The sequence below is a fragment of the Miniopterus schreibersii genome (genome assembly GCF_964146895.1).
Source record: "Miniopterus schreibersii genome assembly, chromosome: 18".
NCBI classification, from domain to species: domain Eukaryota; kingdom Metazoa; phylum Chordata; class Mammalia; order Chiroptera; family Miniopteridae; genus Miniopterus; species Miniopterus schreibersii.
This window is the reverse complement of record NC_138121.1, coordinates 18944739-18972715: the sequence shown is the minus strand read 5'-3', so window position 1 is coordinate 18972715 and position 27977 is coordinate 18944739. Positions and strand designations below refer to the sequence as shown.

At 44.2% G+C, this 27977-nt stretch overlaps 1 protein-coding gene across 3 annotated transcripts; it reads left to right on the top strand.

Annotated features, from left to right (window-relative positions):
- Positions 1-6162: 6162 nt before the first annotated feature.
- MLKL (mixed lineage kinase domain like pseudokinase) lies at positions 6163-26887 on the top strand. 3 transcript variants are annotated; one of them, XM_081118613.1, is made up of 12 exons: positions 6163-6636; positions 6932-7005; positions 8695-9150; positions 13084-13182; positions 14044-14227; positions 16853-16950; positions 18017-18152; positions 19529-19610; positions 21699-21850; positions 22059-22108; positions 22367-22507; positions 23448-26887. In XM_081118613.1, the coding sequence occupies exons 3-12, from the start codon at positions 8697-8699 to the stop codon at positions 23489-23491; spliced, it is 1440 nt and encodes a 479-aa protein (XP_080974739.1). In that variant the 5' UTR covers positions 6163-6636; positions 6932-7005; positions 8695-8696; the 3' UTR covers positions 23492-26887. The 3 variants fall into 3 exon arrangements, with proteins under 3 accessions (XP_080974739.1, XP_080974741.1, XP_080974740.1); XM_081118615.1 differs by lacking the exon at positions 6163-6636 and having other exon boundaries at positions 6732-7005; XM_081118614.1 differs by lacking the exon at positions 6163-6636 and having other exon boundaries at positions 6941-7005; positions 8685-9150.
- The last annotated feature ends 1090 nt before the right edge of the window (positions 26888-27977 follow it).

The window sequence follows — 27977 nt, the reverse complement described above, 5'->3', positions numbered from 1 at the left end:
CAACTGTGAACCGATGTTGGCGAGGTTCTGGCAACCTGGAGGGAGCCCCGGGCCTTGCTGCCTCTCCCTGCTCCGGCAGCCACCTGATGGCTTTGTCCCTGCAGCTCCCAGCCCAAAGATAAGGGCCACCTGTCTGAGCCACCCATCCCTCAGGCTCCTGGAATCTATCATTGAAGTCAGGCTGTTCAAGCAGCAGAAATCACAAGCCCCATTTCCTACATGGCACTGGAATCCTGATCATGGAGCATCACAACCAAGGGGAAGGAAGAAACAAAAAGCAGCAAAGGAAGAGCCTGACTAGTTGTAAATATGCAAGCACACCGGAGAAAAGTCCAAGCTGAGCAAGTTTGAGCAAAACACTAACTGGGGGGAGAAAACTTATTTTAAAAGATTGAAAAAGAACTAGTAAGAAATGCTAGTCCTAGCCAGTTTGCTCAGTGGTTAGAGCGTCAGCCCGAGGACTGAATGAAGGGTCTCGGGTGCGATTCCAGCCAAGGGCGCATACCTGCAGGAGATGACCAATCGATGTGTCTCTCTCACATCGATGTTTCTCTTTCTCTCTCTCCCTTCTACTCTCTCTGAAAAGCAATGGAAAAAATATCCTTGTGTGAGGATAAAAAAAAAAAAAAAGTTAAAATTTAAGTGAGTTTGTAGCATGACAGTGAGAAAATTTGGGGGGGGGAATGGTAGGAGACACACACACACTCATAAAACTAAGCCAACCTAAATGAAAAGGTCCACTCAGTGCCCATTGGGTGGATTCCTAGTGAGCCCACATTAACTTTCCAGGGGATTAGGAATTTCCACAAGGCCTGTGGAAGAGAGGAACATAGGAAGTGCCACAAAGCCCTTAATCTCAAGCCAGTTGGCAATCATGGTGCAGTCCTTACTCAGTGACCATCTGGTAGAAACTGAGAATTTTATCATCCAGTGTAGGAGACCCAAGAATCAAAGATTAGATGCTAAAGCAGGCATGGGATATTATCAAAATGCCAACACATCTAGCATGATGGGAAAGCCTGAAACTTATGGCACGTGATTTTGTTTATTTCTGTGGTGGGAGAAGACATCAAGAAAGTTGAATGTTTGCTCAGGCAAAAGCATTTAAATTCTGATCAGTGTAAAGTAAATATGCAGGCTGACTGACTCTCAGTGATCCTAGCAACTTACCTTACCCGACTCTCCTGAAACAACCCAGCTGCCCTGGCAGAGGACAGGCCCGTCGCCATTATACACGTTTATTTCTGGCATTGTACTTCCAGACGTGCTTGCTGTCTTCAGGCATTTCCTGGCTGACCTGCAGAACTGCCCTCTTGACTGACTTTGTTCCACTTCTCCATGGTCTCTGGCCTCCGGTCTCTGCCTTTGAACTTTGTACGATTTCTTATTGGGCCAGCACAACGCCCAACTTGCAACAGGCACCGATAAATGTTAGTCTTGCTTCTATCAGATCTCTGGCAGTTTACATTTTTTGGTCTTTGCTTCTCCACTTGTTCCCTTGCTTCTGCTGCCCTCTGGTGACAGCTTGAGGCTCTGCCCCCTTGTGACTGCTCTCACAGTGACTTTCGGAATCAGATGGCTGTGATTGTAAAATTCCAGCACTTTTCCAAACCTTACCTGTTCTCTTGACTCAACTGTTTTGTCTCATCTACTGTTTTTGAGAGGAAGCTGGAGCTGTGTATATGAACTTTCCAATTCTAACTTTCTATAAAGATACGATGGCTGCAAAAAATTGACTGGGTCTTCTTTAAGTTAGGTGATAACAGCACCATGAATAAAATGTATCTATTAAAGATGCTACAGGATGGATGTGAAATTTGGAAAATGCTAGGACTGTCATCTCCACTCCATCTCAGACACCTTATAAGCTTGTAGCAGGAAAAAAAAGAAGAGGCGATATGAAAAAGAAGGAAAAAATTTTTGTTTTGGCAAAAGTATAAAGAAGCAAAACCTGAAAGGGGAACATGGATGCAGGTAGTTTCTTTGGGAGGCAATTGCAGAAATAAGGAGTGTGATATTGGGAAGCATTAGAGAGGGCAAGTGGGGGAGCCACATACAGCTTCTGCAGGGGCATCCTGGGAAGCAGGCAGAGACCTGCCAGACTCGTCCACCCAGAGGACAAGAGGCTGGAACATTTATCCGCCAGCTTCTCCTATCCATTGAAGATTGTCTTCAGGAGTGTCAACTCCATCCTCACTTATGGGCTGTCCTGGCATGCAAGCCAACCAGATTCCTTGACTTTGACAAAGGTCCTGAGGCAAAAGCAGAAAGGTGGATGCGTGCCCTTGACGTGGGACTCAGTCAATACAAGTTGCGTGCGAGCTTGCTAGGACTACACACCAGAACTATAGCTGAAATCAACGCTGAGACAGTGTTCACTCAGAACCTTCCACCACAACTGAGGTTAAGACCAGGGAAGGACAGAAAGGATATGGCAAGGATCATCAGATGTGTCTGCTACAGACCCCACAGTTCTATATCCTCAGCGTAAGACTGAACCAGAAATAAACCCACCTTCCAGATCACTGGAAGGAGCAGAGAAAGGCTCTCTTGAGAATATAGAACCATAGCCCACATGGAGGTCTAAGGCCTGAATTCATGCAAACTGGTTAGTCTGAAACCCCTCATGTCAAAAATTTGGTATAAAATGTCCCTGGCTGATAAAGTCACAAGGCTCTCAGAAGAATCATTTATAAATTTCTATGGAGAAAAGCAACTTCAATCCAGCCCTCAAAAAATTCCCATAGATAAGATTCCAAGGACTGTAAACTTAGAACAAAAAGAAAACAAAACACAAAGGAAGAAGGTACCACCAGTAAAAGCTGGTGGAAACAACATGCAACAGAAAAGCACCCACGAAGGCATCAGACATTGAACCTATGAGATGTGCTAGGTATCTTCCATTTGCTCTCGGGGTTCACTCTCCATCTTTCCCCATCCCACTCAGCGCCCCGCGAGGCCGGTCTGCGTGAACGCTATCCGCATGTTCGTTTGCTCATTGGCTGCCAGTTCTGCAAATACAGCCACTGGCAAGAGATGAGCGGGAGGGAGAAGAGTGAGGCCCAGGTGTTCATTCCCGCAGCTCTTGGATTCCTTTCAGCGTTGTTTTCAGTGTGCAAGTCTTTTCACCTACGTGCGTTAATTCTTGAGTATTTTATTCTTTCTGCTGCTAAATGGAATTGTTTTCTTAATTTCCTTTTGTATTTTTCATTGCTGGTATATAGAAACACTACTGATTTTTGTGTGTTAATCTTGTATCTTGCAACTCTACTGAATTCATTTATTAACGATAATAAAAACATTTATGGTTTATTGCATTTTCTACATACAAGATTATGTCATCTGTGAAGAGATATTTGAACTTCTTATGCAATTTGGATGTTTTTCTTTCTTTCTTTTTTTTCTTGACTAATTAATAGTTCTGGCTAGAACTTCCTGTAACACGTTGAACAACAGCGGTGACCATGAGCAAGGATCCTTACCTTGTTCCTGATCTTAGGGGAAAGCTTTCAGTCTTTTACCATTAGGTGTGATGTTAGCCGTGGGTTTTTCATAAACTCCCTTTAACATTTGAAGAACTTCCCTCCTATTCCTGTTTTGCTGCATGTTTTTATCATGAAAAGGTGTTGAATTTTGTCAAATGTTTCTTCTACATCAATTGAAGTGATCAGGTGGGGGTTTTTTTCTTTGTCCTATTAATGTGTTGTATTACATTGTTTTCACATGTTGAACCACCCTTGCATTCCTGGAATAATTCCATTTGGTCATGGTGCAAAATCCTTTAATATGTTTTAGGATTTAGTTTTCTAGTATTTTGTTGAGGACTTTTGCATCTATATTTGTCACTGATACTGGTTTGTAGTTTTCTTTTTTGTGGTGTCTTTGTCTGGCTTTGGTATCAGATTAATGCCGGCCTGATAAAATGGGTTAGGAAGTGTTCTCTTTTTTTCTTTTTGGAAGAGTTCGAGAATGCTTGATGTTAATTCATTTTTAAATGTTTGGTGAAACTCACCACGAAGCAATCTGGCCTGGACTTTTCTTTGTTGGAAGGGTTTTGATTACTGGTTCAACCTCTTTACTGGTTATAGGTCTGTTCAGGTTTTCTGTTTCTTCTCGAGTCAGTTAGGCAATTCGTGTCTAGAAATTTGTTTATTTCATTTAGGTTGGCGTAAAATTGTTCACTGTATTCTCTTATAGTCTTTTTAATTTTTTTTATTGTGGAAAGAATACTTATCCTGAGATCTACCCTCTTGACAAGTTTTTAAATGTACAGTATATTATTGTTGACTGTAAGTACAATGTTGTACAGCAGATCTCAAGAGCTCATTCATCATGCTTGACTTTATGCCCATTGCTTAGTAATTCCCTGTTTTCCCCTCTCCCAAGCTCCTGGCAACCCCCATTCCACTTTTTGATTCTATGAATTTGACTATTCTAGATACCTCATGTAAGTGGAGTCATGCAGTATTTTCTCGATGGGCTTATTTTACTTCGCATAATGTCCTCCAGGTTCATCCATGTTGTTGCATATTGCAGAAGTTCCTTCTTTTTAAAGGCTGAATAGTGTTCCATTATATGTGTAGACCACATTTTCTTTATCAGTTCATCTGTCAGTGGCCATTTAGATGGCTTTCACATCTTAGCTATCTTGAATAGTACTGCAATGAACATGTTTTCCTTCTGCTATTGAGGTCTAGTTCTATTTTATTGTGATCAGAAAAGATACTTGGTATGGTTTTAATCTTCTTAAATTTGTTAAGACTTTGTGACCACACATGTGATCTATCCTGGGCAGAATGGAAGCTGCTTCTCACTCCAGAGCTTCATGCTCCAAATCTCCCCATGGAATCTGGCTGAAGCTAGTCTCCACTATGACCACATCCTTGCTTAGTTTTTATATTTCCCCGTTGTAGCCTTACTCTCTGTCCTGAGAGCCTTCCTTCAACAAATTGCATGTACCTGAATCTCTTTCTCAGACTCTCTTTCTAGGAACCTGACCTGAGATAAGAAGAAAACTGATGATGCAGTAGATAGAGAACAAAAGCAGGGACACATAAACAAATAAACAAATGCCCTAGGTATCCTCCACACCTGCCTCCCCAATCCAAAAAGTCTTTTAATACAACCCAATTCTGTCCTTTCATAGGAAAATAGTCAGATGAGTCAGTGAATGACATCACTTAGACTTTCTAGCTAGGGACACAGCTAACTTTAATAAAACGTGTCACACTATAACAGAACACACTGCGATAAGGTTAGATGAGAAAGTAATTTTCCCCCCATTTAGGTGTGTCTGCTCCCTCACCAGCTGCCCCAACCCCCCAATATTCTCAAGCACAGAGAAGCAGACACAAGAACCTTCTCTCTGGCTCACAGGGTGCTTTGCTCATCAAATCCTTCCCATTCTGTGTCCTGGTTATAGCACTTCTCTGGGACATTATATTCTTTTCTGAATCCCCAGCTCCAAGCACAGGGCCCGTCACCAGATCCTCAAATAACATAGATTTGTTCAATGTGCTTTTGTTATAACATTGATGCGAGGGTGGGGGGCAAAAAAACACCTCTTTGCAGCCAGGGCCACTGTCTGTGCGGAGTCTGCACCATCTCCCCACGTCTGTATGGGGGTTTTTCCAGGGACTCCAGTTTCCTTCCACATCCCAAAGATGTGCACGGAGATGAACTGGTGTGTCTACACTGTCCCAGTCTGAGTATGGGTGTGAGTGTGAGTGTGCCCTGCAATGAATGGGCCTCCTGTCTGGGTGAGTCTCGCCTTGCACCCTGAGCTTGGAGAGAAGCTTCGGGCACCCAGCCCTGAACTGGAGGGTAGGCAGGTTGGAAAATAATAATCCTACTTGTTTTTATTAATCTTTCTTATATGTATGTAGAGTTCACATTTTTTCCAAAGTTCAATACTGTAAGTGTTTTAAGGGTGTTTATTTAGAAGTTTAGTGATGTCTTTGTGATCAGAAATATGCTGTAGAAGCTCCACTCTTGCTTATGGCATTTAGCCTCTGGTAAAATTGGCTCCTCTCTACGTGGTTTCCCTTAAAGGCGGTTTCCGAGAGCCCGTGGGGAGCCGTCACTGAGGACTCCGTTCTCTGTAAATAAGCTACAAGCGAACGGGGAAGGCGGGGAGAGCGCGGAAAGGGCGGGAGGCGAGACGGGGCGGAGGGAGGAGCCTGCGCTCTGAGCTGCGGAAAAAGGGGTTCCAGGGACCCGGGCGCCCCAGCGGTTGTGAAGAACTGCCGGGCACACCGACTTCCCGGCCACGCGCGGCCCCGGGCGGTGGCCTCTGGAGGGCGGAGGACCTGACAGCCGTCCAATGAGCTGACTGGGGGACCGGTCAGCACAGCCCCCGGACCGGCTCCGCGCCCGGAGGAAACGCCCGCCCCGCGGCGCTGCAGCCCCGTCGAGCCTCGCCTGGGAGCGCAGAGCCCGGCCACCGGGGGGACAGCTGCTCAGGGACTTGGGACCCTGGGCCTCGGTGCACGGACTGCTCTTGGGCATAAGGCGACCCCGGGCCTCGGTGCACCGGCTGCTCTTGGGCGTAAGGCGACCCCGGGCCTCGGTGCACCGGCTGCTCTTGGGCGTAAGGCGACCCCGGGCCTCGGTGCACCGGCTGCTCTTGGGCGTAAGGCGACCCCGGGCCTCGGTGCACCGGCTGCTCTTGGGCGTAAGGCGACCCCGGGCCTCGGTGCACCGGCTGCTCTTGGGCGTAAGGCGACCCCGGGGCCTCGGTGCACGGACTGCTCTTGGGCATAAGGCGACCCCGGGCCTCGGTGCACGGACTGCTCTTGGGCGTAAGGCGACCCCGGGCCTCGGTGCACCGGCTGCTCTTGGGCGTAAGGCGACCCCGGGCCTCGGTGCACCGGCTGCTCTTGGGCGTAAGGCGACCCCGGGTCTCGGTGCACCGGCTGCTCTCGGGCGTAAGGTCCTCTGATTCGCCCGAGCGGGCTTCCTGGGACGGTGCACGCGACAGATCGGACGCCTTCAGGAGGGACAAGGGTGAGTCTGGAGGCCGCGTCGGGGCGCGTCCGCCTTGCGGGGCAGAGGCGCTGCGGGCGGATCCCCGGGCTGGGCGGGGAGACGGGGAAGTGGGGGACCCGCTGTTCGATTTCCTGGAAAGCAGGGCCGAGGCAGCTTCGTTTCCTGCGGCCTGGAGGTGCAGCTGCCTTCTGCCAAAGACGACGGGGGGGGGGGGGACCCGCTGGGGGTTCCTGTCCACGGAGCCCTAGACGGGCGAACTCCAGGTTGTCTGGGGGGTAAACTGCCTAAGTAGACAATTCCAGTCCTTAGTGGTAAAGCGCTCTTCCTTTTCTGGGATCCATTTTAGGCACAAATGGATAGTGTCTCATCCGAAAAGGGTGCCTGATTTTTTTTTTTTTTTTTTTTTTTTTGAGGAAGAGAAGAAATGGCATTAGATTATTTATGGATTTATGTTGTTAGTACCATTTAAAGATTTTTCACTTTTAAAAACAGTAATTTCTTCCCTCCTTGTTAGCATCTTTACATAGTATAAATAGCACTGCAGTGAACATCTTAGTAGCCATCTATATACATACAAGCTTTTCTACAGCGTAAGTTCCTCGAAAATTAACCTTGTTGAGTCCATATATATATATATATATATATATATATATATATTTACATTCCCTTTTATCCTTTTGGTATCTTTATCAAAACTTAGTAAGCCCTAAGCAATTTTAGTTATTACAATTTTTACTATATTTTCATCTTATGGGTAAGTCCTCTTATTTATTTATTTTTTAAAATCTGGTTATCCCTACTAATTACCTCTTTGCAGTTAACTTCAGGATCATTTAGTTTCAATACCAAAATATACCATTGGGAGTTTTACTGGAATTGCATTAAATTGGGTTTAAATTTGGGGAGGATTGTCTGGTTCGTCATTTTCAATCTTCCCAGCCAGCAAGATTTTAAATTGAGAGCTTTAACATAAAAATCCAGATTTCTGACTGCTCTTTCAAAACTGGAAGGTCTTCCACCACTGGACCCTTTATCCTTGCCAGGTAACCTTGCCTTCTTTAGACAAGGCCTGAGCTTTCCAACCCACCATCCTATAGTCACCCCTATACTTTGGCAGGATATATTTGTTAGAATAGGCTAAACTGATACCATGAATAAACCCCAAAATATGATAGCTCAAATGCAAAAGAATTTTATTTCTTGTTCACTTAACAGCCTGTGGCAAATGGTCCAGGTCTGTGAGCAGCCCTCCTCCAAGTGACGATTCAGGGATCCAGGATTCTTTCTTCTTGAGACTCCACCTTCCTCCTTGGGGCTTCACCACTCCTAGGGCTGTGTCTTCCTATGCATCCAGCTGATAGTGTGCAGAGGAGACAAACCTGCCTCAGGCCAAAGTAGTACATACCATATCCACTCACACACCATTGGTGAGAACTAGTCACATGGCCACATCAAGCCTCAAGGGAGACTGGGAGATACAGTCCTAGGTGGACTGACGCTTCCCAGCCACAACTCTGTAACCATGGAAGGGCAGAACAGATTTTGAACAGATTTTGGTAAACAGCAGCAAGCCATCTTTACCTTACACGAAATAGTAAGGAGACCTCTTCAGCCATTTAAATCACAGGCACACTTGAGGTTCCCTTAGCCAGTAGTAAATATGCAGGAGATTCTGGGACTTTAACAAATTCCATCAGTTTCTTCCAGGTATGGATAAATTGGGGGACGTCATCTCCTTAGGCTGGTGTGTGTACAAACAATGTGAAATGGTGCAAGACTGCAAGAAACAGCGCCAGCGTCTGAAGACCCGCATCCACGGCCTGCTGCAGCCTCTGCAAATGCTCCAGGCCCGAGGGGAAGGGAACCTGCCCGCTAAGATCACCACTGCGCTGAACAATTTCCAGGATGTCCTAGAGGAAGCTGAGAAGCAGATAGAGAAGTTTAGCAATAAATCCTATATCCATAAGTCTCTAACATCGGGGAAGGACAAAAGACTCTTTAAAGACGTGAACGAAAGGCTGAACGATGTCCACAAGGAGCTCTCGCTGCTGCTTCAGGTGTATCAGTGGGTGCCTGCTTCAAGCATCAGCCAAGAAGTGTCCTGGGAGCAAGAAGATCAGCAGGATGCCGAGGAAGACTGGCGAGTCTTCCAAAGTCTAACTGGTAAGGCTTATTTTGTCAGGGGGCAGTAAGTGGGGACATTTTAGTCTCGTTTTGCTTTACCAAAGGAGCAGGAAGGCTGAAGAAGTTTGAGCAGGTGTTTATTCATGACTCAGAACTCCTAACATCCTTGGGCCCAGATGTGGTGGGGGCTGGTGAAATTTGGGCAAGCCAGAGTGGGGGAGAGGGTGGAGGTGTTGATACTGATGTCTTCTTTGCCTCTCCATTCTCTCTTTGATGTGATACCTGGAATTCCAGAAGCTAATTCCTTCCAGCCTTTGTTTTTCCAGGACCTTCTGTTAACATATAAATTATCCAGAAGAAAGAATTAACTAGTTAACTAAGCAAACGTGAATTGAGTATAGTCATGTGCCACTTGATGACAGGGATACATCCTAAGAAATGTGTCATTAGGGGATTTCCTCGATGTGGGTACATCAGAGTGCCCTTACACAAACCTAGATGGTCTAGACTGCTACACACCTGGGCTGTATGGTATAGCCTATTGCTCCTAGGCCACAGGCCTGTACAACATGTGACTGTACAAACCAGCGCAAGATTAAGTCAAGCACAAGAGGATATGATGCAATCAAGAGACACAGGAAACACAAGATATATGAGGTTGCTGCTGGCATAACATGACATACAGTTGTATAGTAAACTGTTCTTTTTTATATGTTTTTATTGATTTTTTTTAGAGAGAGAGGAAGGGAGAGATATAGAGAGACAGAAACATCAATGAGAGACATCATCGATCAACTGCCTCTTACACACCCCCTACTGGGGATCAACCTCGCAACTTTGGGCATGTGCCCTGACCTAGAATCGAACCATGATGCTCAGCCACTGAGCAACACTGGCCAGGCGGTAAACTATTTTTTTATCAGTAGAACATTTTTTTTATAATAATAAAAAGTATAGTATAGTAAATACATAAACCAGTAACCTAGTCATTTATTATCAAGTATTATGCGCTATACATAATTATATGTGCTATACTTTTATATGACTGGCAATGCAGTAGATTTGCTTAGACCAGCATCACCACAAACACATAAGCAATGCGTTGTGCTACATCACTAGGTGAAAGGAATTTTTCAGCTCCATCATAATCTTACGGACCACCATCGTATATGTAGTCCATTGTTGATCAAAACATCATTATGAGGCACATGACTGTACTGTATGCCAGGCACTGTTCTAAGTGTTTGAGATATAGCACAGAGCAAAATAGATAAGATCTCTGCCCTCATGGAACATAAACTCTGCAGATAGAGGGCAAAGTAAGTCATTTTACCTACAAGCAATGGAAGTCATAAGCAGGGTAATGAAATAGAAAGCGACAGTGGGTACTGATTGAGTGTCCAGGGAAGGCCTCTCTGACTGGGTGGCATTGGACTGGACACCTTGAATAATGAAAAGGAGCAAGCTGTAGGGAGATGAGAGAGAGGAGCATTCCCAGCAGAGAAAACGGGATGCAAAGACCCTGAGATGAGAATAAATGTGGCGAGTGCAAGGAACAACCAGAAGGCCAGATGACTTTGGTGGGGTAGGCATGGAAGAGAGAAAAGTACAAAATGAATGTGGGGAAGTCGGCCAGAAGATACAGGAGCATGGAAATGCAGGGCCATGAAGGCATGATAAGAAATTTAGGTTTTATTCTAAGAGTCATAGGAAGCCAGTGAAGGGAGGTTCTTAAACATGCGCCTATCATGATTTGACTTGTATTAAAAGAATATCACTTGGGCCTGGCCGGGCATGGCTCAGTGGTTGAGCGTCAGCCTAGGATCCAGGAGACAGCGGTTCAATTCCCGGCCAGGACACATGCCTGGGTTGCAGGATCGATCCCCAGTTGGGGGCATGCAGGAGGCAGTTGATCAATGACAACTCTCTCATCATTGATGTTTCTCTCTCTCTCTCTCTCTCCCTCCCTCTCCTTTCCTTTCTCTGAAAGCAATAAAGATATATTTTTAATATATATGTATATATATTTCACTTGTGCTGATGTGGCAGTGGACTGTAGTGATATGTATTAGTCAGTTGCTACACTAATACTGCATAACAAACCATCCCCAAACTCAGAGGCTTTAAACAATAGTTATTCTCTTGCTCACAGATCTGTGGATCCATCGGAGTCCTCCTAATCTCAGGTGGGCTTGGCTCCAGGCTGCAGATCTAATTTGGGTCTGTTTAACGTGTCTCATTCTGGAACCACGGCTATTGGAGCAGTGAGTACTTGGAGAATGTTCTTCTTATGGAAGAATTGCAAGAAGGCAAGCCCAATGGTGCCAGCACCTTTCAAGCCTCTACTGTATCCACTAATATTCAAAGCCATTGATATAGCCAAGCCCAACATGAAGGGACAGGGAAGCACAGTGCACCCACTATGGAGCTATGGCCAGGGTGTAGATGTATAATACTACTACATACGAGTGAAGAATTGGGACTGATAATTCAACATACCCCAGGGGGCAAGAGTGGAAATGTGAGCCCAGTTAGGAGACCACTTGGAGACTAGGTAAGAGATGACAGTGGCTTAAACTAGAGTGGCCCTTGAACTACATGGACTTAATGGAGGACAAGGCTTTAAGGGGAGGAAACGGGCTAGGTTGGAGTAGGGGGTGACAGTGGAGCCAGGCCACCCAAAGAAGGAACAGAGCAGGGGGGTGAAGACAAATGTGGCCTCTTTACCCCTTTGCAGATCCTGATGATATGAATTCTGAACTCTTCCCTTTTGTAAGGATTGTGCGTGGAGAGAGAGGAAGTGAGGGGAGGGCAAAAGACATTTGAATAAACCTTCTGGGCACTGGAGCCCAGCAGAATAACTGTTCTGCCATCTTGATGTGGAAGGTGGTCCATCCCCAATCAGGTCTGCAGGAGACACTGAAACAGGACGGACCAGGTCTGGAGAAGACCTGTGGAAAAACATGGGTCCTTTTCCAGCCCAGCAGGTGTTGGTCGGTAGTTGAGCATTGCCCCATGCACCAAGAGGTCACCGGTTCGATTCCCAGTCAGGGCACATGCCCAGGTTGGGGGCTCAGTCACCAGTAGGGGGAGTGTAGGGGGCAGCCTGTCGATGTTGATTCTCTCCCATCAATGTTTCTCTCTCTCCCTCACCTTTCCTCTCCCTCCAAAATCAATGAAAATATATTTTTTTAAATGGGTCTTTTTCTGGATGAGGGAAAGTGAGGCATCTGTAATCCCCCAACCAAACAAGGAGAAAGACACTCAGGGAATCTGGCCGGGGGAGGGGTGTGTGAAGAGGCTGACCCAGCTGAAAGGCAGATTGGCCCCCAGTCCTGGGCAAACAGGGATGGTTGGCCACCCTATACAGTGTCTTTATCATTTAAAAAATGTATTTCTGCCCAGCCGGGCGTGGCTCAGTGGTTGAGCGTTGACCTAGGATCCAGGCTATCGGGGTTCGATTCCCGGTCAGGGCACATGCCCGGGTTGTGGGCTTGATCAATGACTCTCTCATCATTGATGTTTCTATCTCTCTCTCTCCCTCTCCCTTCCTCTCTCTGAAATCAATAAAGATATATTTAAAAAATTAAAAAATAAATAAAAAATGTATTTCTGAGTGTATAAATAAGGACAGATTAGATTATGCTATGGTTGAAAAAAGCTCAGTGTCTTAAAGAAAGAAAAGTTTATTTCTTATTCAGGTAAAGTCCAGGAGACTCCAAGGTAGCTGTCCTTTCTATGAACTTTCGGTATCATGATACTTTTATGTTGACACTAACTTCCCTGTCATTTCTTTCACTTCATTTCTTGGCCAAAGCAAGTCACACGGCCACGCTTCAAGGCACTTACTGTGTGCTTAGAAGTGGAAAGCTGAATATTTGTGAGCAGTAGTAGTAATTCCTACTCCAATGAATATGATAGGTTTTAATTAGCATTTCTATTTTTGAGTATTTGCTACTCTTTTTCCTGCAGGAAGTGCAATTATCGAAGCTTCAATGGAGCAATTGAAAAATGATGTGGAAAAAATCATGGAGACCAACAGGAAAAAAATCATGGAGACCGTGAGGCACTGTGAGTTACCCTGTGCCCTGCCGCTCTCACTGCCAGAGTCATTTGTTTACTAGGAAATCCAGTTTGCCCCCACTCCCACCACTGCCTGTTTTCTGGGCTGGATGGTTGGAAACAGCCTACAGGTTTAGGGGCGTGCTCATGACTACCCCAGGCTTCTGTCCTTAGAGTAACATTTGAAGGGAACTTCTTGACCAACAAGGTATCTTCTAGCACCGATCCAGTTGCTGACAGCTTCCTCTAGGTAGCATCGAAACTTCCTTTGCTGAATTTCCAGGAACAAATTCAAATCAAATGTAAAATACTCATTCATCACTTATTTGACAAATCTGTATCTGCTTTATGAGCCTTGTACATAGAAGAAAGTAAGATGCAGAGAAATACCCAGCCTTTTGGGAGCTCACAGCCACAGGGCAGAGGAAGGGAGAGGAAAGAGTCATGTGAACACAGCCCAGCAGTGGAGTTACTGAGCTTGAACTATCTACTTAACTATTAGAGCTGGAATGACTAGACAAGATGCTAAATGTTCAAGTGCCAAGTTCAAGTGGCTGTAGGAGTAGGGAGGACTCCAAAATAAGAGAGATGAATTGAGATGGAGATTTAGGCTGGAGCGACAGACAGGATTTGAAGAGGAGGGAAAGGAAGTGCATGACACATTTTTGTTAACCATCCAGCTGTGTCTGTGTTGGTCACTCAGAGGCACTGGAACCTCTCCCCCAGGATGAGTCAATCAGAAGCTTCCACCAAGGCCAGCTTTGGTTCACGGCGTAGGGCTTCCCATTCACACATTTACTGAGACACCCCTTCCCTTAGGACACCTTCCTCAGCTCATTGACTCCTTATTTCTTTCTGTCCTATGGTAAGACTTACAGAGTTTCATGAAGAAAGTCCCAGACTATAAAATCAAGGAGATTGAGAAGGAGGAGCTTTCAGAACCTGATTGGACCCTGCTAAGGGAAAATGAATTCAGCAAAGTTTTTAAAGGAAAATACCACCAATCTCCAGTGGCCATAAAAGTATTCAACAACGTCAACCCCAGAAATATTGGGTAAGTCATTTTGTATAGTTCTCTCATGTATCATTTCACTTCCTCTCTATAACTCTCCCAGGAGAGAGGCATATTGTCCCAATTTCTTAGGTGGGGAACCCGGTCCCCAAAGGGTTAAAAAACTTGCCCTCTACTCTTCAGGAGCAGAGCTGAGACTTAAATTCATGGCTTCCAACCTCAATTCTAGAAATGTCTCTATTTTATTTATATATTTAGTTATTTAAAAAAAAAAAAAAAATTTGTTGTTAATCCTCACCAGAGGATATTTTTCCATTGGTTTTTAGAGAGAGTGGAAGAGAGGGAGGAGGAGAGGGAAAGAAAGAGAAAGATAGAAATATCAATATGAGAGAGACACATCAATTGGTTGCCTCCTGCACACACTCCGGGTCAGGGATCTAACCTGCAACCCAGGTACATGCCCTTGTCTGGGAATTGAACCCACAACCCTTGGGTGCTCAGGCCGACACTCTGACCACTGAGCCACACTGGCCAGGGCTATTTAAAAATTTTTGTTCCCTTCCATTCCTGTTTCTCAGTTCGCCATCCTCTCCACAGACAATAAAGTGTGTTTTGTTCGTATATGTTCTTGCAAAACATATGTTGTTATTATATGTATGTGTGTTTGGTTTTTTAAAAATATATATCTTTATTGATTTCAGAGAGAGGAAAGGAGAGGGATAGAGAGATAGAAACATCAGTGATGAGAGAGTCATTGATCGGCTGCCTCCTGCACGCCCCCAACTGGGGATCGAGCCCGCAACCCGGGCATGTGCCCTGACCAGGAATCGAACCCCGATCGCCTGGATCCTGGGTCGACGCTCAACCGCTGAGCCACGCCCAGTCGGGCATGTGTGTGCGTTCTTAATTTTCACAAATGGTAGTGTTATATGTCCTTTGCCTACTTTCACTCAGCATTATGGAACATGTACTGTATTTATAGCCCTTTCCTTCTGACTGCTGCTTGTGGTGTAGATCCACATTTTACCTGGTTTTCCAATGATGGAACCCAGCCTGTTTCCAACTTCCCCCCACCAAAACTAATGCTGCCAAAAGTATCCCTTTATGGACCTGTATGAGAATTTCTCTGGGCTGTGTTGCCAGGAGAGGCATCAGTGGATTACAGGGCATGCCTGTGTGAAACTGACTAAGTAACACCAGATCGCTCTTCAGAGTGGGCTGTATATGCCTGTGCTCCCTCCAGCAATGTGCGGGAGCTCTGTAGTTACAATCTCCACCAACCCTTGGTAATATCCGGCTTTCTCATTTTTCTCATCCTTATGGTTATAAAGTAACATCTTATAGGTATTTTAACTTGCATTTCTGTTTACTGATGAATTTGAACGTTTATTTATATGACTTTTAGCTATTTGTGTCTCCACTTCCCTATAATGCCCGCTCATATCCTCTGCCCTTCTTTCTGTTTCACTTGCTGTTTTTTGTCTTGTCAATTTGTGGGAGATCCTTGTATATTATGGAAATTAGTCATTTCTAAGCTTTAGATATTGCAAAGGTCTTCTCGCATCACGTTTTCTATACATTAATTTTGTCAGTGGTGTCCCTCGACAGACATCTTAATTTTGATGTTATCAGTTCTACCAAAATTTTATATTATTATGTGTTTATGCTCTTGAGGTGCCCTTCCCCACCCCTAGGTATTCTAGATTTCTTATATTAACTTTGCAGTTTTATTTTTCACATTTAGGCTTTAATCCTTCAGGAACCCACCTTTGTATATGATATTATATAGGGCCTAGTTTTATTTTTATCTACACAGTGAATCCATTTTCTCTCCACAATCTATCAAATATTCTTCCCCATTGGTTTGTGGTGCCACATTTATTACATGTTAAATTTCTATTTAGACATGGATCTGGCTCTGACCTCTCTATTCTTTTCCACTGGTCAATTTGTCTTTGCACTGATAACACTGTGTTTGTGTGTGTGTGTTTTATTACGACTTTGTAGTAATGCTCAATATCTAGTAAGGTGTCTCCCTCCTCTTGCCTTTCTTTCTTAGGTTGACTAAACTAAATAAATATCACATTCCTCAACATACACATTGAGATTTTGATTAGGATAGTATTTTTTAACAACTTTATTGAAATGTCACTTACATACCATAAGATTCACCCATTTAAAGTGTATGATTTAACAGCTTTTAATAGATTTACAGAGTTGTACAGCCATCACCATAAAGTGATTTTAGAACATTTCCATCATCCCAGAAAGAAACTCTACCCATTAGCAGTCACACCCCATACACTGCCACCCCCGCCACCGCTAGCCCTAGGCACCTACTAATCTACTTTCTGTCTCTGTGGATTTGCCTGTTCTGGATAGTTAGCATAAATGGAATGATACAGTATGTGGCCTTTTGTGTCTGGCTCTTTTTACTTAGAGTGATATTTTCAAGGTAAATCTATGTTGTAGCATGTATCATACGTGCTAATTCTGCTGCCAAACATCTAAGGGGTTCCACACTCTGTCACCAGTGACCAAGTTTGTCTCACCCAGGAAATACTGACAATCCTTCATGCCCACTCATACACAGATGGTCCCTACACTAAATGTTCTCAGAGGAACCTTCCAGTCCTGAGATCTTAATTGTCCTTTTTATCCTCATAGAAGAGTGAGACAAACTTTCAAAAATGAGATCATAACTATGAAGAAATTTGATTCTCCTAACATCCTGCGTATATTTGGGATTTGCATTGATGAAGCGGGTAAGGAGTACTTCTGGGGTTGGTCCTTCTTTTGGTGGTCTGTCATATATCTTCTGTGTTATAATGCATTGCATGTTTAAAGAACAGCTGAAAGGATGGAATCTACACGGTGTTGTTATTATTAGTGTTAATTTTTACATCCTAAGATGCAGGTTGCCATCTCCTTTCAAAAACAGAGGGATTGAATTTGGCTTGAGCCCAGGAGCTAGTTTGCACTAATGTGGCCACATCCTCCTCTCCAAGTCCACTGGGGGATCAAGGGGTCTTGTTCAGAGGCTGGCCTGAGTGATGGATGTATTTTGCTGCAATAAAACGTTATAAAGCTGACTGATCAGAATAAGGAATCTACCCTTGATAATCATTAGTGTAGATCAAACCTAAAAACTCAACCAACCTGCCCCTTTACCAAGAATCTCATGCACCAGGCTCTTCTTAATTTTAATTTTTTAATGTGGCTGCATTTTTCTCTCATAGCATGGTGTCTCCTATGGGTTATGTATTGTTGCTCTTGCCTACAGAGGGGACAGAGCAACTCCTGTCTTATCCCCTCTAGAAGTTTTTCCACAGCTTCTGGTGACTAAAGGAAAACTTCCAGTGATATTTGTTCTCCTTGGTGTTGGTTGAGGTGACTGAGTCATATTTTGTGTGTCGGTTCTTGCATCTCAGGCCCATGACCTGACACCTCCACTCGGTTCTGAGCTTCCTTCACCAGTGCCTGTGATCTGTGCATCATTGATTCCTTCCACACGTATTTACTAAGCTCCTTGTGAGGACTGTGTGAACAAAACAGACCCTGCCGTCTGGGGTCTTATACTTGAGTGGGGGAGACATTACTCAGATAACTAAGAGAAATGTATAATTGTGACATCCCAAATACCGTGAAGAAGAGGTATGGGAACTCTGTGGGTATTTGACCCACTCAATGAGGTCAAGATGCAAAAACTGTGCAAGATGGGGATAGAGAGTGGGGGAGAAACAGTGCAGAGCTAAGTCTGTCTCTCTAGAGACAGGGGGAGATGGGCTGCAAAGTAGGATCTCTGAGTGGGGCTGATATTTTTTCCATCAGTGACTCCACCTCAGTTCTCCATTGTCATGGAGTACTGTGAGCTCGGGACCCTGAGGGAACTGCTGGATCAGAAGAAGGACCTCAAATTGGCTGAGCGCATTGTCCTGGCTGTGGAGGCAGCTAGAGGCTTATACAGGTACCATATGGGTTGAAAGGGTGCCAAGAAGAACAGAATAAGTGTGCCTCCCCTACTGATAATCCCAGAGATGATAAGAGAACAGGCCAGAAGCCCCAGATAGTCTCCCCTTCCTTAAGTTGTTTTATTACTCTGATTATAATACCTTAGACAGGAGGGGGGAAGAACACTTAACCTAGTGAGCACCAGGTCACACAATTGAAAGTCAAATTTCATGTCCACGCTGCTCTTACGGAGTTGGACAGGCCTTGCTCTTAAAGTTGCCAGATTTAGCAAGTAAGAATGCAAGGTGCCCAGTTAAATTTGAGTTTCAGGTAAGCAATAATGATTTTTAATATAAGTATATCCTAAATATTACACAAGACCTACTTTTACTGAAATTTCAAGTACACAGAATTTAAGATAACAATAAATAATTTGGGGGACATACTTATGCTAAAAAAAATTCATTGATTATCAAAAATTCAAAATCAACTGGGTGTCCTGTATTTTACCTGGCAACTCTCCCTACTCTCACATGCAGATTCTGTGGTTCCTTTCGCCCAGGGGTCCCCAAAGACCGCTTGCATGATTTTTACCATATCCACAATTCTGCCAGTATTATTTACTTAATATTGTTCTTTAAATTAGCTCTCTTTTACAAAAACCTAAAGTAAAAGAAAAGGACACTTTCTATTACTACCATAAATCCAAAACCAGAATCACCTGCCACAAATAGGTGACCATAAGTGAAAACAAAGCGATGCTGTTAAATTCTGCCTGGATGATGCTGCCTGCCAAAAGGTCTATAGTTCAGACCCACATTCCCTTTGCACAAAGGAAATATTAGCAGATATAGAGAGGTAGTAAAGATACCTGACCCCAAACTGAGGCTTTCTCCTTGATGTAATCAGAGCTTGAAAGAACAAGTTTCTTACTATGGCATACCACTTATCCCATACTTTTGGAAATACTGCCTTAGCTAGTTCTTTTATATGTGTCATAATTAATAATTAATGTTAACCCCCTGCACTAGTGGGTTTTATGAGAAGTAATTTTAGACTGTAGGGAATGCTGTTAGTGCCCCATCCAGGTGGCCTCTGATCCTTTTTAGCAGCTGTGCATACTTATCCCCCATTCAGCATATTTTGCTGTTCACAGCTCCCAGCTGCCTTCCACAGAGGAATATCCATGGGTACTGGAGCCCCTTTGTCCTTATAGAGAGCTAAAAGTGCCCACCTGTCCCTGTCCTCCCCCTTGTCCCATCTACCCATGGATAGCTACCCTTGCGAAAGGCATGGTACTGACCAGCCTCGTTGTCCCAGCAATAACTGTCAAGCCCCCCCCGGAAGGTCTGTACAAAGGTCACTAATGCTCCCTGCCTTTGGTCATGTCAGGTTGCACCATTCAGAACCCCCTGAACTCCACAAAAACATCAGCAGCAGGAGCTTCCTGGTAACTAACGGCTACCAAGTGAAGGTGAGCGTGGCTTTCCAGGGAACGCTTTGAGTTCAACCTTTGTGACTGTTTGGTGCTGGGAGAGGGATGCCTGTTTCCCAGAAAGTCTGTGCTTCCTTGTTTCACTGCCTTAACCTTGGAACTGAACTCAACTCTTCCCCTGCCTGGACAGCTTTCTGTGTGCCCACCACAGGACAGACTCGATCCTACCTGCTGCTATGATGCCCGTCTTCCTTCACCACCCACTTAGCAGGGATGGGCTGAGTCATCCCCTCCCCTTTTTATTTTTAAAGAGACTGGGACTAAATGATTTTTAAAAATATGATTTTATTGATTTCAGAGAGAGGAAAGAAGAGGAAGAGAGAGAAACATCGATGAGAAACATTGATCGGCTGCCTCCTGCATGCCCCCTACTAGGGATCAAGCCCATAACCTAAGCATATGCCCTGACTGGGAATTGAACCAGTGACCTCCTGGTGCACGGAATGATGCTCAACCAACTGAGCCACACTGGCTAGGAGGGAGTCATTTCCCTTTAGATGCCTGGACACCACTTCCACATCCCCCCAATACCCACCAGTGGATCTTCTCAGGTCCAAGTAGGCGTTGAGACTCACAAGACTGACACAGGCCACACTTGGCATTTGGAGCCACTTAGAAGGGTACCATGCAGGAAACACAGCTTGACAGCAGGGCACAGTCAATCTTTCTCTCTAGTGAAAGTTCCCACAGCTGTCCCCATAGTCATCCAGGAGATACTCTCTTTGCCCTGCCCTAGGTGAGAGAGAAAGAGGCTCCCCTCAAGTGGGGGTGGGCCCTCTAGCCTTGGAAGCCTCATGACCCACAGAAGTCAATATTGTAACAACTCCTCGGGCATATCTTCAAGTGTCCCCACAAGGGGCATGTCTGTTATAAGAGTCACCACAAAGCCCAGCATCCTATCAGCTCTTTACAGTCCCCATACCCCCTGTTGATAAGCATTTACAATCAGTGATCATTTTTTGTCATCAACAATATTACTTAGGAGCAGTCTGCTTTTATCAGGTTCCCAGGGGAATGGAGCTAAAAAGTCAGATTCTCATAAGGAAGAGGAAAGGGTTTAACTCAATGTCCGCAATTCTCAAATGCTAAAAGAGTATTTTCTTTGTCAGCCATAGATGCTTTCTTTCTAACAGCCTTATGAGTGTCAGGGACAGGCCTCAAAAAACAGAAGACAGGCCTTTTCTGCCTTTCAGGTGCGTTTCCTCCTCCCTAGTGTGATCTAAGTGCTCCCAAAGCACCATGTCTACACCCCTCATGGTCCTTATCCTGCCTGACTGTAACATGTGCTTTTCAGCCTTTCCTTTTTGGTATCTAGCATGGTGCCAGATGTCAGAGGACGTCAGTGCTCAGTAATGGAAAGGACTGAGCCCTCTAAGTGTCTTATCCTTTCCTGACCTTGCCCCTAGATTTGCGTATCCAGCCAAGTGTGGGGCTGGCAGCCCTCTGCACACTTATGGTGCTAATGACAGATGTGCATGGAGCAAGGAGAACATCCGCTCCCACTAATTGTGTTGTGGCTTCTTCAAGAGCATGGCGTTGGCCATGCAGGGTCAATGGGGGTAACTCTCAGTTATCATGTAAAATCCAAAGGAATAGGCTGACTGTTCTAAAGGGTCAGATAGAACAGAGGGGATGCCCTATGTCATTTTTTTAATCTGCTTCTGAGAGAAAGCAAGCCATGTGGTGGTTCTATGCACCTCTGTCTACCCTTGCTTAGTGGAGCTGAGTCCTCAACTGAGAAAGCCCTGTATCTAATACAGTAATACTAGAACAACTGCAACTTACCAAGCCTTATAGGTGCTTTATAACTGTTATCTCAAGTAATCCTCATTGCCCCATTTTATAGAGAAGAAACCTCTGTGTTTCTCTTGGTCACTGCACCGTAATAAATTAAACCCATAATGCCAGCGAGTAGGGCAGCCACACAGATACAGGACACCAATGGAAATGCATTTCAAAGATAAAAGACTATTCCCTGACAATCATGTGTAGCATCAACCCCCTGCCCACTACCCTCACCCAAGATCATGTTGTTTCCTTCTATATCTAATTCACCTCTCTATCAAGCTTTCAGGATTGGAGTTGAGGGAAACGCAGACTTCCATCAGCAGAACAACTAAGAGACAAAAAACAGAGAGAGTCCGTTCCACAGCATATATCTCACCTCAAATACTGGAAAATGTGTTTGATAGATATGACATAAAAGCTGAAATATACAGGTATGCTCATGTTCTTGCACAGGCTCTAACTCAGATGAACAGGATGGGAAAACCCAAGTCAAACTCCACATCCAAAGACCATCATACCTCTACTCTATTGAGTGGAATTGACTGGCAATCAAAAAATTCACTGGAGTTTCTAGAAATGGCTAAGAGGTGTGTGAAAACAGAAACATTATGATTGTTCAGTTTCTTGGTTTTCTTTCAGCTTTGGAATTGTCCTCTGGGAAATTGTCACTGGGAAGATCCCGTTTGAAGGTAACCAGCATGAAGGTTGGCTCAGATGGTGCTGGGATTGGGTCCCTTTCCAATAGACTAGGAAATCCGCATCAGTGCTGTCCTGGGTGCTTTGTTCTCCAATGTGGGCACTGCCTGGGTTGGTCAATAGAGTTACTGGACGTTCTTGTTTCTTTAATGCTCAAAGTCCCTAGGTCTGATGCCAGCGATCATCATTCAGAGAGATATATGAGTGCCAGAGCAATTTTTAAGCCTCTCATCCTATTGTTTCCATGCCAGGCTGTGATTCTAAGAAGATCCGCCAGCTGGTGGCTGTGGACCGGCACCAGGAGCCACTGGGTGAAGATTGCCCTTCACAGTTGCAGGAGATCATTGATGATTGCCGAGCATATGAGCCCTCCAGGCGGCCTTCTGTTAATGGTAGGGTCCTCTCTGATCTAAAGAATGTGAGCCACATGTGGTGTTTCACATATGTGAAAGATTTCCTTTGTGGTTCACAAGCAAGGGTGATTTTGCCCCTCGGGGGACATTTGGCAATGTCTAGAGATTTTTTTGATTGTCACAACTCAGGGAAGATGGGTGGGGTAGGTCATACTACTGGCATCTAGTAGATAGATGCTACTCAACATCCTACAATGCACAGGACAGCCCCCTACAACAAAGAATTCTGCAGCCCAAATATCAATAGTACAGGACTTCAGAAACCCTATGCTAAGGGATGCTGTTCAGTCTAAAGTGGGTCGGGGTGGTAGATTACTCCTGCCTATATTCTCTCCTCTCCTCCTTTCTCTTCTCTCATTTCTCTTCCCCCTTCTCTTTTTCTCTCCCCCCTCCTCTCTCTTCCCCCTTCTCTTTTTCTCTCCCCCCTCCTCTCCCCCTCCCTCCCCCCTCCCCCCTCCCCCTCCCCCTCCCCCTCCCTCCCTCCCTCCCTCCCTCCCTCCCTCCCTCCCTCCCTCCCTCCCTCCCTCCCTCCCTCCCTCCCTCCCTCCCTCCCTCCCTCCCTCCCTTCCTTCCTTCCTTCCTTCCTTCCTTCCTTCCTTCCTTCCTTCCTTCCTCTTCTAGGCTCCCTTACAACCCAGGGTCCACCTGGTATTAGAGAATCTAATACCTAGGACTAATTCACACTAAGATATGAGATTACCCCTCCTTCGTATTTGAGAAGCTATTTGTATTTGAGAAGTTGACCAAGTAAGAGGGAACTTCATATCACAAAGGCATGAATGCAGATGGTGGTTAGGCTCCAGCCAGACCAAAGGGAGTGCAATTTCTACACTATTATGCAATGTAGAAACATCTTTGTGTTTGTAGCTTGGCTTTCAGCTCCCTTCTCTTAACTTTCTGTTCATTCATTCATTCACAGAAATCTTAAAGAAACTGTCTGTCTTTTACAATAATGTGGATTGAAACTGAAACTAAGGAGTCCCTGGACAAGAAGCTGGAAGAGGCGCAAGCTGGGCATCTTTCTCTCTCCTGTCCTTTGGCATGGAGTTATTTATGGGTACGGGGGGCAGCACTTCTATGTTACAAATAGAAAACAGTTCCAGGCATGCAGAGCATATCCCCCTCCAAATGATATTGTCAGAAATACACCTCTGATAGTAACTGATAGATGTTTTACAAAAATGTATCTCTCTGTGTACTGACACCTCTTGGCACTGTGACTTAGCGGCTCCTCCCATCGCAAAGTGGAGTCTATACTTGAAATTAATATATAATTGTATGTCAATTATATTTCAATTGAAAAGAAATACTCTCTTCTACAAACTGAAATGTTCATAGATGATGAAATTATATATCTGGGATTTGATTCAAAATAATCCAGGGGGAGGGGAAATAAATACAGATAGAGAAAAAAGTAAAATAAGATTAGCTATGAATTGCTAACTGTTGAATCTGGATGATGAGTACATAGTGGTTCATATGCTCTTCTCTTCTGAATATGCTTAAAACTTTCTACAATAAAATTATTTTTTAAAAGGAAAAAGAAGTGGAGCCTACTTCCCCTCCATTTGAATCGAGGCTGGCATCATGGCAGGCTTTGGCCAATAAAATGTAGAAGTGACAGTGTGCCCATTCCAAACCTAGGCTTTAAAAGGCCTTACAAAACGTCCACTCCCTCTCTTAGAACCCTATCCAGACATGAACTGGGCTAGTGTGCTGGAGGATGAGAGACCACATGGGGCAGAGACAACCTATCCCAGCTGAGGTCATACTTGACTAGCTGGCCCAGTCACATGAGTGAGTCCAGTCAAGACCAGAAGAACCACACAGCTAAGCCAGACCAAACTGCCCATTCACAAAATTATGACCTAAATAAATTATTATCTTAAGCCACTAAGTTTTGGGATGATTTGTTACACAATGGTAGTAACTGAGCAAACACTGTTCAATCCTTCCCCTTGCCCACTGAACGAAGTATAAACTCCCCATTTGGATACCCATGGCCTTATATCTCTGACCCCAACCTTACTTCCAATATGAAGTCCCAGAGTTCTTCTACTAGATATTGCAAACTCTAGTGCCTATAGTGTCTTAGAGGGAACCTACATTCGTGTGCTGAGCCTGGAGTGAACTTCAGTGAACAGATGAGCATTGTTAAGGACAGCCTCTGCTCAGCTCCAGCTTTTTTTTTTTTTTGGTCAGGTATGGGATCCCAGTGTTTCCAGAGCTTCCTCTTTTATCAAAAGAAACTGGATATTCAGATTTCTCTGTAAATTGTCCATATTTTTAAAGGTTGACATCTCATTAAAAAGTATTTTAATGCTATATAGGACAAACAAAATATGTTAGTCTAGGAACTCCTAGATTTTTATCTCTGCTGGATTCAAACCCATGTCTCTTGAACGTGGCTGTCTTGTTCTGCATTTTTACATCTTTGCTCATGGTATATGCTTTACATAGCACACACTAACCCTACTTCTGAATAGCCCCCCACCCAGAACTCATCCCAATTCATTCAACAGCAAATGTGTTGGGTGTTGTTCCAATCACTGAGGAGACACAATAAACAAAATACAGTTGGAGCTTATATTCTAGTAATCATCTCTGGGTAATAAAATTATGGCTGATTTCCATTCTTTCATACATTTTACTTATTTTTAAAACCTAGAACATGATTTTATAAATGAAAAATGTGGAAGAATAAATATGGACAGGTTGAACATTTAAAATGATTATTTTCTAGAGCTTTTCATTAAGTTTTACTATTTTCATCTTTAAAACCCTTTGTTGTCTTTACTATAGGGCTTACAATGAAAATTCTCCCTTGTAGATTAATTACTCACACCCTGACAGACCTACAGACAAGGGTAGATTTACTGTGAAACTAATAAAGCTTAATCTCCAGGGTCACTCACTGCACAGGATATCTTCCAAGGCCCTGTACTTAATTTTCCCCCCACCATTTATGAAAATTTTCAAATACTCAGAAAAATCAGAATTGTACTCTGGACACCTATATACCCACAACCTAAATTCTACAACAAACGATTTATTATATTTAGTTTATTACATACTTATCCACCTACCCATGACTCTCTATCCATTAATCCATGTAGGAATCCTAATTTTTATGCATTTGAAAGAAAATTTTAAACATCAGTATACTTAATTCTAAAACACTTCAGCATTTATATTAAACTTAAGTTTAATATTTGTTTATAGTGGGGTTTGAGGGTGAGCAGTTAACATTTCCATGCTGTGAAATGCACAAATCTTAAATAAATATACCATTCAATGAGTTTTGACAAATGCATGCACATGAATAACCCAAACCCCATCAAGATAATGAACATTATCATCATGCTAGAAAGTTCTATTATGCCCATACAATCAGTCCTTCTCACTCCTGTGCTACAATTCCTTTAATAGCATTTTTGAGGTATGACTGTCACATAATAAACTATACACGTTTAAAGTGTGTAATTTGATAAGTTTTGATGTGTATACCACCACAACCAAGGCAATGAACATACCCGTCAGCTCCTTAATAATCACTCCCTTCCACTCCTGGTTATTATGGAACAGTTCTGCCTTTTCCTAAGGCAGGCCTTAGGAAATCCCTTATAGGTGACTTGGAAGACACAAACAGGGCATAGTGCAGGAAGCTCTTCTTGGTACACAGAGTACATGAGAAAGCCCCTGTCTTCTCATAGTAGCTCAGCTCTTATTATTTATAAAATTTGGGCCCTTGGTTGACCATGGAAGTCCATCTCAGCTGATAAATCCCTTCTCGTGATTCACATCAAATGAATCTTCTTAGGTTCTACAAGCCAATAGGAAGATTGGTATTTAAGTAATCACACATAATGTTGGGAATTTCACCCCTGAAAGGAACACAGTCAACACCTTTCCCTCTAACTATATATAACTTTTGGAAGTTGGAGACAAGACTATATATTTCTGGCTTTGTTTATTCTCTTTCTCTAAACATGGCCATTAGGTGGACATGAATGAATATACTTTCAGAACCATCTAGAAATATTCTGTATAGTTTTCACTAAGCAGCCCTTTGTGTCGTCCAAATTTCTTTCACCATGGGATATATTACCTATTAATTTTTTCATTTAAAATTGTTTCAAAGAATATTCAAGTCCAGCCGGGCATGGCTCAGCAACTGAGCATAGGTCGACCTAGGATCCAGGAGATCACGGTTCGATTCCCGGTCAGGGCACATGCCGGGGTTTTGGGCTCCATCCCCAGTCAGGGGTGTGCAGGAGGAGGCCGATCAATGACTCTCATCACTGATGTTTCTGTCTCTCTCCCTCTCTCTTCCTCTCTCTGAAATCAATAAAGATATATTAAAAAAAAAAAAAAAGAATGTTCAGTATTTGACAATGTACCTGTGTATCCATTAAAACGGAAAGCCGTAATAAGAGTCACACTTTGTAGCCCCGGCTTCCAAGCAGGCCCGCGCTCTGTAGGACCCTGATAAGACACACTGAAGATGCACCACACCTTCAACTGAACTGTTAAAAGCAGGAGCTTTTCGGCCACATCCTCGGATGCTTGTCTGCCCTCCACAGACTTCGTCCCCAGCTCCGGGAAAGCTGCCCCTGCCTTGCTCTGCCCTGCGTATCTCTGCGAGAGCTTCCAGAGGGCTGCGGTGACCGACGCCGTCGCGGCCGCATCCCCAGACCTCGTGCGTGTGTCTTTCAGCAGATCCTCCGGGTGGCCTGCTGGTGCTGAGAACCGTCGGGAACTGGTAAATAAACCCTGTGGGATTTGCTTTATGTTCGTCTCTGTCTCCCTTCTTGAGACTTGAGTTATTGGCTCGGTCTCATTGAACCAAAGTGTCTCTCGACCCTCACCGTGGTATAGCCACGTATTGGGAGTTAGACCACCTGCGTTTACGTCTCCAGAGAAACTGGGACAGCCAATTCCACTGAAAATTGGCAGCTGAGTAAATAAAATTTTGGCAACGTCTGTGCCAAGGTTTAGATTTTAGCGGGGTTTCATCTTTCAGGGAGACCGCTTGAAAAATATTTGCTGTTAAGTGATATGACGATAGTTTAGCAGCAGGCAATTTATTGCAGTGGTTTGGGACTGAAGAGATCGTGTAAGCAAATTCTTTCTGCAGGCGCCCTTCAAGCCCAAGAAAGGATATTTACTAACTGGGTTGTCCCAGGGCTCCTTACAGGCTCCGATTTGGGGGGGGGGGGGGGACACGACGACGACGAGGGACGGGGGCAATATTTTGAAATTATTGGATTAGCTACCAGCCTTCGGTTAAAGGTAGCTCTTTTACTAAATAGTCAGGGAGAAGCAGCAGGAGCCAAAGTTTTAATATTTTCATCTTCTCTTCAAAACGTACCAAGAAACCTTTTTCTTACAAGTTTTCTCCCGCCACAAAGTTCAAATAAAGAGCGGTCAAGCCCCTCCTTTGCTCTTC